Source organism: Hippoglossus hippoglossus, chromosome 7, assembly GCF_009819705.1.
Source record: "Hippoglossus hippoglossus isolate fHipHip1 chromosome 7, fHipHip1.pri, whole genome shotgun sequence".
NCBI classification, from domain to species: domain Eukaryota; kingdom Metazoa; phylum Chordata; class Actinopteri; order Pleuronectiformes; family Pleuronectidae; genus Hippoglossus; species Hippoglossus hippoglossus.
Genome location: NC_047157.1, coordinates 24472671 through 24485063, shown reverse-complemented (window position 1 = coordinate 24485063; position 12393 = coordinate 24472671). Strand labels below are relative to the sequence as shown.

General features: G+C 39.8%; 2 protein-coding genes across 7 annotated transcripts; both read left to right on the top strand.

Annotated features, from left to right (window-relative positions):
- Positions 1-586: 586 nt before the first annotated feature.
- On the top strand, positions 587-6919 carry LOC117764263. Of its 6 annotated transcripts, XR_004614353.1 has the most exons (5): positions 1072-1555; positions 1685-2002; positions 3249-3393; positions 3485-3778; positions 6269-6919. XR_004614353.1 is itself a non-coding variant. In XM_034589906.1 (4 exons), the coding sequence occupies exons 1-4, from the start codon at positions 842-844 to the stop codon at positions 3569-3571; spliced, it is 1008 nt and encodes a 335-aa protein (XP_034445797.1). In that variant the 5' UTR covers positions 587-841; the 3' UTR covers positions 3572-3654. The 6 variants fall into 6 exon arrangements, 5 of the variants coding, with proteins under 5 accessions (XP_034445797.1, XP_034445796.1, XP_034445798.1 ...); XM_034589906.1 differs by lacking the exon at positions 6269-6919 and adding an exon at positions 587-881 and having other exon boundaries at positions 1229-1555; positions 3249-3654; XM_034589905.1 differs by lacking the exon at positions 6269-6919 and having other exon boundaries at positions 3485-3817.
- Positions 6920-6963: 44 nt separating this feature from the next.
- Positions 6964-12366, top strand: LOC117765047 (complement component receptor 1-like protein). The gene is made up of 12 exons (XM_034591274.1): positions 6964-7012; positions 8130-8220; positions 8537-8725; positions 9393-9492; positions 9723-9796; positions 9890-10072; positions 10517-10705; positions 11364-11463; positions 11694-11767; positions 11861-12043; positions 12141-12275; positions 12362-12366. The coding sequence occupies exons 2-12, from the start codon at positions 8133-8135 to the stop codon at positions 12364-12366; spliced, it is 1320 nt and encodes a 439-aa protein (XP_034447165.1). The 5' UTR covers positions 6964-7012; positions 8130-8132.
- The last annotated feature ends 27 nt before the right edge of the window (positions 12367-12393 follow it).

The following is a 12393-nucleotide window of genomic DNA, read 5'->3' as shown; positions in this document are numbered from 1 at the left end:
GGAAACACCCACAAACAGAGGAGGCCGCACGCTTATAAACAGGCGTGAACAGCTGTTCCAGCCCCGAGGAACAGCTGGAAAAGACCAGCGGAGGAGGGATGTGGTTGGGGATGGAGGCAGAGGCAAAGGGAGTGGTGAAGAGAACAGGAAAATCCAGGTCTCTCCATTTCTGTCTCCTGAATTTCCACAGTAAGCGTTTGTTATGGTAAACCAGCTCCAAGTATTTGAGATGAACTAGTGTCCGATTAACTCTGCCAAAACTCTAATGTATTTATTTATTGTAATTTTGGGGCAGTCTGGTTCATAATTTCACTTCAGGCCGAAGGAGCAATAAAATGAATGAAATAAATATAAATATAAATATAAATATAAATATAAATATAAATGAATAATGAATAATGAATAATGAATAATGAATAATGATAATAATATGGTGGTGACATCTAGTGGTTTTGTGGTAACATAACACATGCAGCAATTCTTCCTCTGTGGACCTGATTTGGTTAAATTTACTGTCAAATTTTGCAAGTGACACCACCGTTTACGTGAGTTCGTGTAATAAGGGTCTGAAATGTGTAAAAACGAATCAAACTGTCCGTAGCTGAGGTGAAAATGCAGTTTCCTCAAATCTCACTATATTTTAAAGAGGCTTTTACAAATTTCACAACCTCAGTTAAATGTGACCTAATTCGAAAGCCGGACATGTAGTATGTGTGTTCAGTTCGTGCAAAAGCATGCACCTCAAAGGAAGCTGCAAATAAAAGCACAGCACTCGAGCCTTCACCACAGTCCACTCGGGTGTTGGTTGTGATTGCAAACCTTTCATACTCACACCTTTAACATGGCCATGAAGATCTTCTGTCTCATTTTACTTTGTCATGGTGAGTGAATTATAATTTATAACTTCTATTGATAACCATTTTAAAATGTTGTATCATAGTTCTAAAAGCTAAAGAAGTCTATTCCCTTTAGAAAATGGAAAAATTCACAAATTGTTTGAATGACATATGGTTTAATAGTTGTATCAATAATATAAACTTAATTCATAACTGGGAGATGAAAATAAATAAATAAAATAATTATAGTTGATGTTGTTCAGTTTTCTTTGTTGAACACAGGTGGACTAACTCATTGTCGTAGCTGCTTTGCAAATGTAATGAAATGTAAATGAGATGCATCACCTTGTTTCCAAGAAGCTCTGAGTCTGAGCGGAATCTCTTCTTTTCAGGAAGCCTTCAGCTGCAGTGTGATAAAAAACAGATCACAGCACATATCGGAGGCGAATTCATTCTTGTCTGCAAGTACGACACAAACAATTTCCTGTCCAGTAAAAAGTACTGGTGTCGAGGGGACTCCAGGACCACCTGTACGATTTTAGTGCATTCAGAACATGTCGATCAAATCGGAGGGAGATCCCTCGTCATAGATTTAGGAAGAAGAGGGTTGTTTGTGAAGGTCACAGATCTGCAGTTTGATGACACTGGAGCGTACTGGGTTGGGATTGATAAAGTATACAGTGACATCATGACTTCAGTTAATGTGCTCATCACTGAAGGTAAGAACAGCTTTAAAGGTTCACTACAATCACAACATTATCAATATCTACAGTGGGTGTTTAAACTTCTATTCCTCTACGCTGTCAACCTGAAGGGATTCAAATAAACGGTTTGCTTCTTTGTGCCAGTTCCGCTGTCCAAACCCAGACTGTGGCCCTTGACATCTCTGGTGGACGGGCCTACGTGCTGGGGGCAGCCGGTGACTGTGCGCTGTGGTTGTGCACAGGGCTCTGGTGTTCGTTACGCCTGGCATCAGCGCACTCGCTTCAAGGACTCACTCCTCCACCTGTCATCAAACTTGTATCTTCACTGCGGCTCGCTGGGAGAGGACAGCGATTATTACTGCGTGGCCACTAACGCCCTGAGCAGTCAGGAGAGTGAGGTCCTCTCCGTGCAGGTCCTGAGGCCTGCACACAGCGGCTGTATCTATGTTGTGAACCTGCAGGGTAAGAACCGATGAGGTGTTGTATTCTCTCTGAGAAATATAAAGGTAAGAATCAACGTTCCTTGTTGTCTGCAGGGAATAATCAAACATTTACAGGACATAATAAGATGTTTTATGAGAGCACCTGCTCAGACTCTGATTTATTATCATTATACAGCAGATACCAACAGATATGACAGGTAAAGACATTAAGATTTGACTGGTAGGATTATAATACTGCTCAAGATAAAGTCTCCAAATCATTTGTACTTGCTTTGGTCCTCATGACAGCAGTGTCTTTAAGGCAGTTGTTGCTTTAAGGGAATTTGTACTTAATAATAATAATAAAATAGTACTTTATAATTCCTTTTAGGTATAGTAGGTATAATCGTTTGTGTCATTGTGGATGATTGTTGCTGATTTCGTCAGTTTATTGCACAGCTTTATGGGTCAAGGCTGAACAACACAACCTACATTCATACTTTCCATTGTAGGCTGTAGAAGCTTGATATACGGTGAGTGGCAGACAGAGGTAAAGGGCAAGTGACACTGCTACAAGTCTGTTCATTCTTTTGAACTTCTGGTACAGGGGATCGAAATGTGACGTCTGTGTTTGTCCTGGTAAATAAAAAACTCCAGTGAGTTCTTCTGAAACTTGTACAGATACTTTTTCTTATGGCTTTAATGTCAGGATCGGTGCTTCCTGTCTCGTTGCATCCTTACTTCTCTCCTTGCCCTCATAAAAGCTGTCAAAAAAGGAATAGTCTGATGGAATCACACCTCCTATCCATTAGTTGCAGAAAGAGCTAAAAACCATCCAAGCAACTTGTTTGATTGGATTAATTGGAATGATCATTGATAAACATCATCATTGTGAATACTGTATAAATAGATTATATATTGTTTATACAATAGATTTAAATTAATCCGTGTCAGAGTTTGACTTTAATGACCCCTAGTGGTGATATCAGAAAATACACTGTTGCAAATAGTACTATATATGGCCCATGACACAACTCTTCACTGCAACCGTCACATTTTCCACAAATAGAAAGACACGCCTTCAGTTTCTGTTTTGATCTCTAAACATTACAAATTATTGTTTAAAAACCCTCCACACAGGAGCTTCATGTTGACATTTATAACACTTACGCTTCATAGCGTATACTCACAGGGTGTGATCTGTTTCAAGGTTGCTGTACAATACATATTCCACAAGCTAAAAGCGAATAAAAGAGCAACGTTTCAATGTCTTTGTTCATCATCAGGCCAACCCAGCTATGACTGTGCAGACAGGATGTGCACCACCAGTGCCAGCACTCCAGCTCTGACCACCAATGGGAAAATCCACACTGAACCAGGAAACCAGCCTTTACAAATTAATCACACTCATCCTGATCTCCTTCTGAAAAGGTCAGACTACAACACAGTTTACTTTAACCACCTTGATGGATATAATAAGAGCTTTTTAGTCACACTAATCAGATCTGCTTTTTGTTTTCAGGTTCCCGACATGGGCACCACTCTGGTACACGTTGCTGCGTTGGGGTTATTTGGCGTCCTTACTGGTATTTCTGTTCATAGTTCTTAAATGTACCAAAACAAGACAAAGGAAATGTCCCCAGAGGAAGGGAGAGGTTCATTTCAAGCAAGTTCCGCACTCGGTTCAGTGACTTGCATTATGCAGAAGTAGATGTTTGGAAGTAAAGTTAGAATTTTGACATTTGCTTTGTGCAGTTTGGTGCAGAGCCAAATAAAAATCCTGATCCAGTGAATATAAATGTGTTTTCATAAGGAGGTATGGGCTCTACTGGGTGACATTCTTGTTTCCATGTACATATTTATGGGTGCCTAGCGGTGCACACACCACTAGACGCAATGCATTGCACTCATATTGTTATTCCACGAAACTTAATATTCTTAGTTCTTCTTCCGTAAATTTTCGGCGTGCTACTCCTCCCACAAATTTTGTCACACATACACGAGACCTACAAAAAAACCTGCGGAATTACGTCGAATGGTGTGCTATGACTTTTCTAAGAATTTCGTCCAACAGTTTGCGAACAAATCGCGACAAAATGGCCGAAAACGACGAACGGGACTCAAGGTCTCTTGCCCAAAAGAACGAGAGACCGAAAATGACTGTTTTCAGGTCCTTTTTCCTTCACTAAAACCTTTACTTCCGTCCGTCACGAAAAAACGAGGAATTATTTCCGGCACCGACTCCCATTGGGTCTCATGTTAATTTTGACTGAAATTTCTGGAAAGAGCAAAACGAAAAAAAAAATCCTAACTCGCTCCCACGTTCCCATTTCTTAACTCTCACAAATAAAAAAGATATCTGGTTGTTCTTTAAAGTCTTGGGATTCTCAAAATGTTTTCATTTTACAGATAGGACTCATAGATTTTGAATTAGAGCATTTTGTTCGCGACGTTCTCCCGAGGTCCAAACTGTCTCTCTATCTCTGACACAGGTGCGGTCGTTAGTGAGATACACACACTGAGGAAGGGGGCTAAAGGGGGAAAGGGGGATAGTGAGATCTTTATATTAACTACTTCACAAGTATTGATCAACTCTGTATGTAGTGTGGTGGGTAGAGCAGTGGGACAGTGACTCACAGGTTGTGAGTTCAAGTCCAGGTCGGTGCAGAACTTTAGCATTGCTTTTTCTTTGTCTTTCAGAGGGGGACTTTTGAACTCTTTAAATATACAACTTTCTATGATTTTGAACAACAATGTGATGGATCAGTGGGTTGAGACGCTGACTCAGTGATCCATTGGTTGCGAGTTCAAAACCAACTGAAGCCAAATATATGTTTTTGCTTACATGATGTCCAATTGCACTCAAATTCAATATTGACTCATCGTTACAGCGCCACCTAGTGGTCAGTGTTAAGATGAAGTGAGCAATCGGTCCAAAATTACTCACACTTCATCAGAGCCCGGACCTGAACAGATATATTAGTGTGTATGCAGTGATAGTGATAGCGCCACCTACTGGTCAGTGTGAAAATGAAGTGTGAGCAATCGACCCCAAAATTCTGTCACATGATCAGAGCCCCGACCTGAACAGATCTATTCATGTGTATGTAGTGACAGCGCCACCTACTGGAGAGTGTGAAGATGAAGTGAGCAATCGGTCCCAAATTTCATAGACTTCATCAGAGCCCCAACCTGAACAGATCTATGTATGCAGTGATAGCGCCACCTTATGTCTCTCTCTCTCTCTCTCTCTCTCTCGCTCTCTTTCTCTCTGAAACTGGTACATTTTCTCTCTCTCTCTTAAAGCAGCCAGTCTGTCTCTCTCTCAAATGGAAAGAGTCTCTCTGGAGCCGGCAGCAAGCACTAGGCACCCATTCGAAATTTCTCGGCAGGAGGAATTTTCTAGTTCTAAATACAGTTTTTGACAGATTTATATGACCTTTGAAACATAATCACTTTATCTTTAAGCCCAAGTGACAACTGTTCAAAAGTTGATGAAATTCCATCAAGCAGTCTGGGAATATCACATTAAAGAGGCCAAAAACATGAAAATCAAAATGAGTTATATCAGAGTAATAAACGAACCTAGTATAGTACAGACAGTATTGAAACTTCAAAACAGTTTAACATTGTTTCTGTCATTCCCAGAATAGACTTTTCATATGGGACACCAGTTATTAAAGCCCTGGCCTTATAATGTGGATTATAACTTTTGTATATATTTACATTTTGTAGTATATCAATATTGTTTTTATTTCAATTTTTTTGTATGATGGTTGTTAATGATTAATAAATAAATACAACTAATGAGAAAACTGAGACGTCATATTTTCACTGTTTTCCCCTGTAAATTCAGATTGATATTGAACCGGAAGTAAGCCACGTTTTACTACTTTAACTCAATTTCCATAGAATCTTCAGAATGTTGTCTGCCCTTGATGTGTGGTTAGTGGGCGATGGATATAATAAGAGCTTTTTAGTCACACTAATCAGATCTGCTTTTTGTTTTCAGTTTCCAGACATGGGCACCACTCTGGTACATGTTGCTGCGTTGGGGTTATTTGGCGTCCTTACTGGTATTTCTGTTCATAGTTCTTAAATGTACCAAGACAAGATAGAGGAAATGTCCCAAGAGGAAGGGAGAGGTTCATTTCAAGCAAGTTCCGCACTCGGTTCAGTGACTTGCATTATGCAAAAGTAGATGTTTGGAAGTAAAGTTAGAATTTTGACATTTGCTTTGTGCAGTTTGGTGCAGAGCCAAATAAAAATCCTGATCCAATGAATACAAATGTGTTTTCATAAGGAGGTATGGGCTCTACTGGGTGACATTCTTGTTTCCATGTACATATTTCTAAATACAGTTTTTGACAGATTTATATGACCTTTGAAACATAATCACTTTATCTTTAAGCCCAAGTGACAACTGTTCAAAAGTTGAAGAAATTCCCTCAAGCGGTCTGGAAATATCACATTAAAGAGGCCAAAATATGAAAATGAATAGGAGTTATATCAGAGTAATAAACGAACCTAGTATAGTACAGACAGTATTGAAACTTCAAAACAGTTTAACATTGTCTCTGCCATTCCCAGAATAGACTTTTCATATGGGACACCAGTAGTTAAAGCCCTGGCCTTATAATGTGGATTATAACTTTTGTATATATTTACATTTTGTAGTATATCAATATTGTTTTTTTTGTATGATGGTTGTTAATGATTAATAATAAGTACTACTAATGTGAAAACTGAGACGTCATATTTTAACAGTTTTTCCCTGTAAATTCAGACTGATATTGAACCGGAAGTAAGCCGCGTTTTACAACTTTAAACTCAATTTCCATAGAATCTTCAGAATGTGGTCTGCCCTTGATGCGTGGTTAGTGGGCATGGTTAGGCGTGGCGTGTCGGACACAGGAAGTGAAGCGTTTGTCCGTCCAGAGCCACGCCCTTCCTTTTTTATGCAAGTCAGATACACAACACAGGGTTCAGTTTCCTCCTCAGTCCCCGACGCGACAGCAGCTTCCTTGTGCGGCTCTCCTCGTCCCACTGGGTGAGTTTTACATTCTTTTAACAAACCACAGTCAAAATATGCGTTTGGTTTTTCTTTATCCAGAGTGTTAGTCTGGCTGGTTGCAGTCATTTCAGACTTTAAGTCGTAAAGGTCATAAATATGCTGCGTGAAGGACAGGAGGAGGAAAATGAGGAGGCAGGTGTTGATTCTGAGTCTCTGATGCTCATGAACTAGACTTTGTTCTGCACTGTGAGTGTTGTAAATATACACATCTGCCCTTGTGTATATTTAATTCTTGTACATTCAGCCTTTAACAGAAAGTGCAAAAAACAAAGCTTATCACGTCCAATAAAAGCACGTTCACCAACTTTACTCACAAAAACACTTTTCACTTCCACCTCGTTGATATGAGGGATGTTTTCATATGTCACGTGTTTGGTGTGTGCACATTGTAATGGTCACCAGCGTAATACTAAGCTAATACTGCTTCACCATTTCGTTTTGAATCCTGTTCTTTTACACTATATATTTTTTTACCCATATGATTTATATTGTTGTCTAAACGTGATGTTGACACGCTCATGTTATATTAACTCTTGATGGGTTTTTGTCTGATGTTTATTTCAATCGCACTTCAAACACAGGCGCTTTGTCAAAATGACGAATCTGCGGCCGAGTCTGCAACCGACCAGCAACATCTGGAATAAAGACAACAAATCACCAGTTGCCATGATTCCCAGTTAAACTGGAACACCGGCTGACAAACCACGTCCCTACGCATATTTATGTGAATTTTACATTTTGTTTCCTGTCAGCTGGTTGAACACAATGTCCACACCCAGGATCTAACGCTAATTTCGGCGTAGATCCTGTCACTTAAATCGCTACAATAAAGTCAAGAATCACGTAGTTAGCTTCCCCGAGACGCCTTCAACCCGTAGCTTCAACCAGTGTGTTGAATCATTTTCACCCGATCGAAAGTGTCACTACGGACAATGTGTGAAGAAGCTCGATGAGACCAGACACAGAAGAGCCGTCACGTTAGCTGACTAAATCCGACATATTTTGAATGGTGTTTTTAGCGTGAGGTTGTGTTTATCCAGTTGTGTTCCACTGTGAGAGCCTTGCTAATTCACGCATGTTTTTCCTTCATCAGAAAATGGAGCTTGTGGACTTGTCCCGTTTCATCATGGATCTCACATCCGTCCGTCTCCTGCTCATTGTTGGTCTTGTCGTTGCCGCCCAAGGTCAGTGTGGAAGAGCTAATGAATCAGGAGCCAAGTTCTAAATTCAAGTTCTAAATTCAAGTTCTAAATTCAACGTGCAGCGTGTGCTGCATTCCATACATCTTTAAAATACAGTTTTGAATGACGTTTTTATTGCTCAGCGTTTAATTTGCGGTAACATTTTTTTTTCAAAATTCCCCAAATTCCCGAGCTTAACTTGCCATGGAAAGTTTCCGGAAAGTTTCCGGAAATTTACCGGAAATTTTTTCCACCCCTTTGCAACCCTAGTTGAAATAAAGGTTGAATAAACTTTTCTGTCTTTCTTTTTCCATTATAGCTCAAAACTGTACCAAACCTGTGGCCGGAGCCAACATGGGCTTGAGCGACAAAGACATTCTCTTGGATTCGTTCCCGAATGGCGCTGTGGCTTCTTTCACCTGTAATGTTGGCTTCATGTCTGCAGGAGGGTCCCCATCCGTTACTTGTGTAGACGGCAGCTGGAGTCCTGTGAAGCTGACATGCCAGAGTGAATATCAGGATTTTTACATTCACATTACTAACAGCAGACAGTATGACCCATTCAGCCCTGGTATTAATATTATTATTATTATTATTATTATTATTATTATTATTATTATTATTATTATAATCTGATCACAAGTGGTCAGCACCAAGTGCTTGAAGTAAGTTTGAACGCACACAACTGTGTCCTTAATGCGTTGTGAGATGCGATCATCAAACATATTTTTAACTCCTCCCCGTGAGTGTCCATACGATCTTTTGTCGCAATATCAACACATAATGATTGATATTATTCTTTATACTCAGACTGCGTGAAAACAATAATTTGGACTTGGTAAACACATTACGTACGTGATTATTTGCATAAAGAGCAGGGAAGTAGTCACAAGTGGTCACAGGAGACACATGCAGGACGGACTCTAATGTCAGGTGTGAACAGACGACCTTGTCCAGTTGTGATTGAACCTCAACGTTGATACCAGGTCTAAACGGGGCATATTTCACAATCAGTTTTGGCAGCACTGTCTGAGATGGAACCATTTAGTAAATTATGTCTTACCAGCATATAAATGATGAGTCACTGGTAATATCTGACCAGCCTGTTGAGTCATTTGTGCATAGTGTTACCAAATCCTTTTTAAAGGGAGGACTTTAATCTTTCTTTCTTTCAGTAAAGAGCTGTGGCTCTGCTGGAGAAATTGCAAACGGACACATTGATTACTCTCAAGGGATTGATTTTGGCGCTGAAGCAGTGGCCGTCTGCAACACAGGGTTAGTAATAAACCAATGATGCTGTTTTTTTTAAATCCTACTCTTTTAATCCTAAAAATTCGTCAGAAAAACCTCATGCTTCCTGATCAACCAACTTATTTCAACTAAAGTGGGAATTTATTATTCAATAAATAATGAATTACTATTCTGTGGCATGTTAACGGAATGGCAAACATAGATTTCTGTGAAAATCTGTGTTCTGACGTCAAACTTCCCCCCCCCTTTTCTAGTTACGATTTGGTTGGCAAACCAGAACTCGTGTGTGGAGACAAAGGGTGGATGGGCAGGTTGCCTACATGTGAAGGTTGGTGATCTTTCTTTAGCAAAAAAGACTTTAAATGACAGAAAACTATGTAAAAAGCATTAAATTCTAATAAGTGTCATTTTTATTTTGCAGTAATTACTTGTGGTTTGCCACGTGGGATTGAAAATGGCGATTTCCATCCAAAAAAAGAAGACTACTACGAATTTTCGGAGGTTATACAATTTGTTTGCCAAAAAACGTATTCACTCAGAGGTTCCAAATCATTAACATGTTCAGAGGGTAGGGTATTCAAGCCTGATCCTCCAGAATGTATCAGTAAGTGGCTTTTATAATTTTTCTCAAGATTCTCCGATGTAACCTGAGCCGTGACTCTCACCAATACTCTATTACTTTCCATTTTCTTTGCCTGCAGTTGTTAATTGTGAAGAGCCTGTTATTGACTTTGGTAAATGGGTAGCGGGTTCTCGACCCCCCTATAAACACTTGGCTAGTGTGACGTTGGAGTGCGATACCGGATACGACATGGTGGGAGAGAGGACACAGACATGTGACATAAATAGCGACTGGTCACCCGGTCTTCCAAAATGCGAATGTAAGTTATATGTGAGTTTCAAAATTCCCCAAATTCCCGAGCTTAACTTGCCATGGAAAGTTTCCGGAAAGTTTCCGGAAATTTACCGGAAATTTTTTCCACCCCTTTGCAACCCTAGTTGAAATAAAGGTTGAATAAACTTTTCTGTCTTTCTTTTTCCATTATAGCTCAAAACTGTACCAAACCTGTGGCCGGAGCCAACATGGGCTTGAGCGACAAAGACATTCTCTTGGATTCGTTCCCGAATGGCACTGTGGCTTCTTTCACCTGTAATGTTGGCTTCATGCCTGCAGGAGGGTCCCCATCCGTTACTTGTGTAGACGGCAGCTGGAGTCCTGTGAAGCTGACATGCCAGAGTGAATATCAGGATTTTTACATTCACATTACTAACAGCAGACAGTATGACCCATTCAGCCCTGGTATTAATATTATTATTATTATTATTATTATTATTATTATTATTATTATAATCTGATCACAAGTGGTCAGCACCAAGTGCTTGAAGTAAGTTTGAACGCACACAACTGTGTCCTTAATGCGTTGTGAGATGCGATCATCAAACATATTTTTAACTCCTCCCCGTGAGTGTCCATACGATCTTTTGTCGCAATATCAACACATAATGATTGATATTATTCTTTATACTCAGACTGCGTGAAAACAATAATTTGGACTTGGTAAACACATTACGTACGTGATTATTTGCATAAAGAGCAGGGAAGTAGTCACAAGTGGTCACAGGAGACACATGCAGGACGGACTCTAATGTCAGGTGTGAACAGACGACCTTGTCCAGTTGTGATTGAACCTCAACGTTGATACCAGGTCTAAACGGGGCATATTTCACAATCAGTTTTGGCAGCACTGTCTGAGATGGAACCATTTAGTAAATTATGTCTTACCAGCATATAAATGATGAGTCACTGGTAATATCTGACCAGCCTGTTGAGTCATTTGTGCATAGTGTTACCAAATCCTTTTTAAAGGGAGGACTTTAATCTTTCTTTCTTTCAGTAAAGAGCTGTGGCTCTGCTGGAGAAATTGCAAACGGATACATTGATTACTCTCAAGGGATTGATTTTGGCGCTGAAGCAGTGGCCGTCTGCAACACAGGGTTAGTAATAAACCAATGATGCTGTTTTTTTTAAATCCTACTCTTTTAATCCTAAAAATTCGTCAGAAAAACCTCATGCTTCCTGATCAACCAACTTATTTCAACTAAAGTGGGAATTTATTATTCAATAAATAATGAATTACTATTCTGTGGCATGTTAACGGAATGGCAAACATAGATTTCTGTGAAAATCTGTGTTCTGACGTCAAACTTCCCCCCCCCTTTTCTAGTTACGATTTGGTTGGCAAACCAGAACTCGTGTGTGGAGACAAAGGGTGGATGGGCAGGTTGCCTACATGTGAAGGTTTGTGATCTTTCTTTAGCAAAAAAGACTTTAAATGACAGAAAACTATGTAAAAAGCATTAAATTCTAATAAGTGTCATTTTTATTTTGCAGTAATTACTTGTGGTTTGCCACGTGGGATTGAAAATGGCGATTTCCATCCAAAAAAAGAAGACTACTACGAATTTTCGGAGGTTATACAATTTGTTTGCCAAAAAACGTATTCACTCAGAGGTTCCAAATCATCAACATGTTCAGAGGGTAGGGTATTCAAGCCTGATCCTCCAGAATGTATCAGTAAGTGGCTTTTATAATTTTTCTCAAGATTCTCCGATGTAACCTGAGCCGTGACTCTCACCAATACTCTATTACTTTCCATTTTCTTTGCCTGCAGTTGTTAATTGTGAAGAGCCTGTTATTGACTTTGGTAAATGGGTAGCGGGTTCTCGACCCCCCTATAAACACTTGGCTAGTGTGACGTTGGAGTGCGATACCGGATACGACATGGTGGGAGAGAGGACACAGACATGTGACATAAATAGCGACTGGTCACCCGGTCTTCCAAAATGCGAATGTAAGTTATATGTGAGTTTCAAAATTCCCCAAATTCCCGAGCTTAACTTGCCATGGAAAGTTTCCGGAAAGTT

What these genes read in the sequence shown, in the direction of transcription:
- LOC117764263 (XM_034589904.1), top strand. Translation starts at nt 1,168, where the DNA reads ATGAGATGCATCACCTTGTTTCCAAGAAGCTCTGAGTCTGAGCGGAAT. An exon ending in TAATGTGCTCATCACTGAAG is followed by an intron (nt 1,556 to 1,684) that starts GTAAGAACAGCT and finishes TCTTTGTGCCAG; the next exon opens with TTCCGCTGTCCAAACCCAGA. An exon ending in CTATGTTGTGAACCTGCAGG is followed by an intron (nt 2,003 to 3,248) that starts GTAAGAACCGAT and finishes GTTCATCATCAG; the next exon opens with GCCAACCCAGCTATGACTGT.
- LOC117765047 (XM_034591274.1), top strand. Translation starts at nt 8,133, where the DNA reads ATGGAGCTTGTGGACTTGTCCCGTTTCATCATGGATCTCACATCCGTC. An exon ending in CAGGTTGCCTACATGTGAAG is followed by an intron (nt 11,768 to 11,860) that starts GTTTGTGATCTT and finishes TTTATTTTGCAG; the next exon opens with TAATTACTTGTGGTTTGCCA. An exon ending in TGATCCTCCAGAATGTATCA is followed by an intron (nt 12,044 to 12,140) that starts GTAAGTGGCTTT and finishes CTTTGCCTGCAG; the next exon opens with TTGTTAATTGTGAAGAGCCT.